Consider the following 3,074-nt stretch of genomic DNA (forward strand, 5'->3'; position numbering starts at 1 on the left):
CCTAAAACTAATACATTCACAGTGATTTAATGAATTTAGCGTTAATCAGTGAGTCCAAAAGCGGCCATTTTTGCCCAAATATAGCAACACCTCTCTCCAGCCGTCTTCCGGCAGTGACGTCACGGTGCGGTAAGCCTAGCGCCATTCTCCCCGCTTTCCAAGCTAAATCAATGGGAACTACTAGACACATCTGCAAAGTGACCTGAGATGACATTCGTTGTGAATTGACACTATAGAAATAAACTGAACTGAATTTTTAATCACAAGGACCTGACATTAATCAGACTCGTGACCAACCGGTTCATAGAACACAACGTGTCCCTCTTTCACTGCTCCGCAGGTGGTGATGCACCCCTCCAAGACCCTGGAGCTGCAGATGAAGAAGAAGGGCTTTAAAATGGAGGTGGGACAGTACGTCTTCATCCAGTGCCCCTCCGTGTCCAGGCTGGAGTGGCACCCCTTCACCCTGACCTCCGCCCCGGAGGAGGACTACTTCAGCGCCCACATCCGCATCGTCGGGGACTGGACTCAGGCGCTGTACGAGGCCTGCGGAGGAGATAAACCAGAGCAGCAGGAGGCCTGGAAATTGCCCAAGTATGAAGCTGGGAAAATAGTGCTGATATTAGAGCAAACGGCGGGAAATCGCTTCAGCTTTGATCGCTGCTCCTCTGATCAAGCAGGGCTTTGTGAGGCCGACAAAAGGAGCCGCATTCAAAGCTGCTGCCGGGTTATTGTGCGTTTCTGTCTCTCCTCGTTTCTAATATGAAGCCATAGAAACCATAGAAACGCAGCAGTGATCGGATCATCTAATGGTGCAGGTTGGAGCTTTCACATGACGCATTTCAGGCTGCTTTAAGATATATACTATATACTAACTACACTGGAAAAATTATCTAGAAATAAGTAAAAAATGTCCTAAATTAAGTGTATTTACCCTTAATTTGAGTAGTTTGCCAATGGAATGAGGATTTTTACTCTTAAAATAAGATAATTAGATAACATGCACTTGAAATAAGACAATGCAATAGTTTTCTTATTTTAAATGTAAATTTTATTTTTCCATTGGCAAAGTATCCGTTTAACCTCCTCAATTCAATAAAAAATGCACTTATTTTAAGAGAAAATGACTTATGTAGTTTTAAATTTAAACATATTGTTTAATAAAACACTGATTAAAGTTTTTCACTCCATTCAAAATTACCCAAAATCCAAAAGGATCAAATATTAATGGTACATATTAAGAATATTGCAGTTAAAGAAAGTTTACTAGAAGATCTTTACAGGCTGCTGAAGATTTTTCATTATTACTTTAATTACTTAACATCAAACGCCCAGTATCTGTACTTTTTACCTTGGAAAAAAAATCGAAATCTAGATAAGTCTTTTTTTTTTTTCTTAAAATCAGTGCATTTGTTCTTGGATTGAGGAGATAAAAGAGACATTTTGCCAACGGAACAAGACAATTTTACACTTAAAATAAGAAAAAAACAATTGCATTGTCTAATTTCAAGTGCATTTTATCTAATTATCTTATTTTAAGAGTAACAATACTCATTTTATTGTCAAATATCTAATTTAACTACTAAATTAAGGTTAAATACACCTAATTTTTGAAATTTTTACTTATTTCTAGATCGTTTTTGCCAGTGTACATTTTACATTTGGTTCGAATTTGGCACACACTGTAAAAACAATCTAGAAATGAGCAAAAATGCCTTAAATTAAGTGTAATTATCCTTAATTTAAGCAGGTAAATGAGATGATCTGAATGAGTATTTTTACTCTTAAAATAAGATAATTAGATAATATGCACTTGAAATAGGACAAGGCAAAGGTGTTTTCTTATTTTAAATTCCATTGGCAAATTGTCTCACCTCCTCGATTAAAAAAAAATGCAGAAAATGAATATAAATTAAAAATTTTTGCAGTGTAATTGTGCCAAATGGACCTTTTTACATACATTAAGAGTCATAGTTTCACAATGCTTATGTCCAAAGATATGAACTTCAACTTTAAATTAGGCAAAAGATATAACATAATAAAAATTGCATTTTTTTTTGGACATGTTTGAAGTCACAGAGATCTGGTTTGTATAAAACCTACAGAGTCTGTACACATATTTCCAGAATCTAGAAGGTCTTACTCTTTAAATGAGATAAATCACAAGCATGTGGGATTTAGAATATCATTTTACTGGCCAATGGCATTTTTACGATGAAGTATGTTTGTGCACAACCAATAAAAGTGTGGGTGTTAAAGGGTTAATTACTTTATAAAAGTGCAAACATCCATTATCGTGCATATTTTCAGACATTTTTCCATTTGGATGTCATTATTGCCCTATTTATTTATGAGTTCTTCTCTTTATTCATCGTGCAAAGTTGTAGATTTATAGTAGATGTAACAATTACAAGTAAACCCTCCCCTACCACAGGAGATGAAAATTTAATGAAGGAAATGAAAGATTTAAATGGAGCTGCACTAGAAACATTACTCTGAATGCGAGTCATGGGACAATAAGTGACACTGAAACAGTCCTTAGTTTGGTTTAAGAAGGTTATAAGGAGCTGATATGAACAAAAAATTAGATTCCCAGACTGGAGAGAGCAAAAAAAAAAGAAGAAAAAGAAATCTATTGAGGTTGAGATGTTCATCAAACCAAACGACTGAAAGCTAATGAATAAAAGTTGTTTATCTCAACTTAATTTGCATAAAAATGATTTTTTTTTTTGGCATTCAGGGTTGCCATAGACGGGCCTTTTGGTACGGCCAGCGAGGACGTGTTCCGCTACGAGGTGGTGATGCTGGTGGGAGCAGGAATCGGAGTGACTCCCTTCGCCTCCATCCTCAAGTCTGTGTGGTACAAACACATCCAGAACAACCAGGACGTCTTCACCAAGAAGGTGGGTTTGGGTCTGAACCGTTGAGAAGAAGAGAACAGGACTGGTTCAAAGGAAAGAAACCAGTTCTTTTTTTAATTTCATGAGTTTTTAATGTGTAGGTAGCCCTGGCCGCTCCAGACGGGCTAAAGTTAGACCTGGCCGCTCCAGACGGGCTAAAGTTAGACCTGGCCG

General features: G+C 37.0%; 1 protein-coding gene across 1 annotated transcript in view; it reads left to right on the forward strand.

Annotated features, from left to right (window-relative positions):
• LOC107096819 (cytochrome b-245 heavy chain) overlaps nucleotides 1-3,074 on the forward strand; it is a 26,429-nt gene that overhangs the window by 19,940 nt on the left and 3,415 nt on the right. Inside the window, exons 10-11 of the mRNA XM_015393686.1 lie at nucleotides 341-594; nucleotides 2,741-2,903. Of these exons, the coding sequence (XP_015249172.1) occupies nucleotides 341-594; nucleotides 2,741-2,903 (417 nt within the window). The remainder of the gene's footprint in view (nucleotides 1-340; nucleotides 595-2,740; nucleotides 2,904-3,074) is intronic.

Source organism: Cyprinodon variegatus, unplaced genomic scaffold, assembly GCF_000732505.1.
Source record: "Cyprinodon variegatus isolate N-32 unplaced genomic scaffold, C_variegatus-1.0 Scaffold653, whole genome shotgun sequence".
Classification (NCBI taxonomy): domain Eukaryota; kingdom Metazoa; phylum Chordata; class Actinopteri; order Cyprinodontiformes; family Cyprinodontidae; genus Cyprinodon; species Cyprinodon variegatus.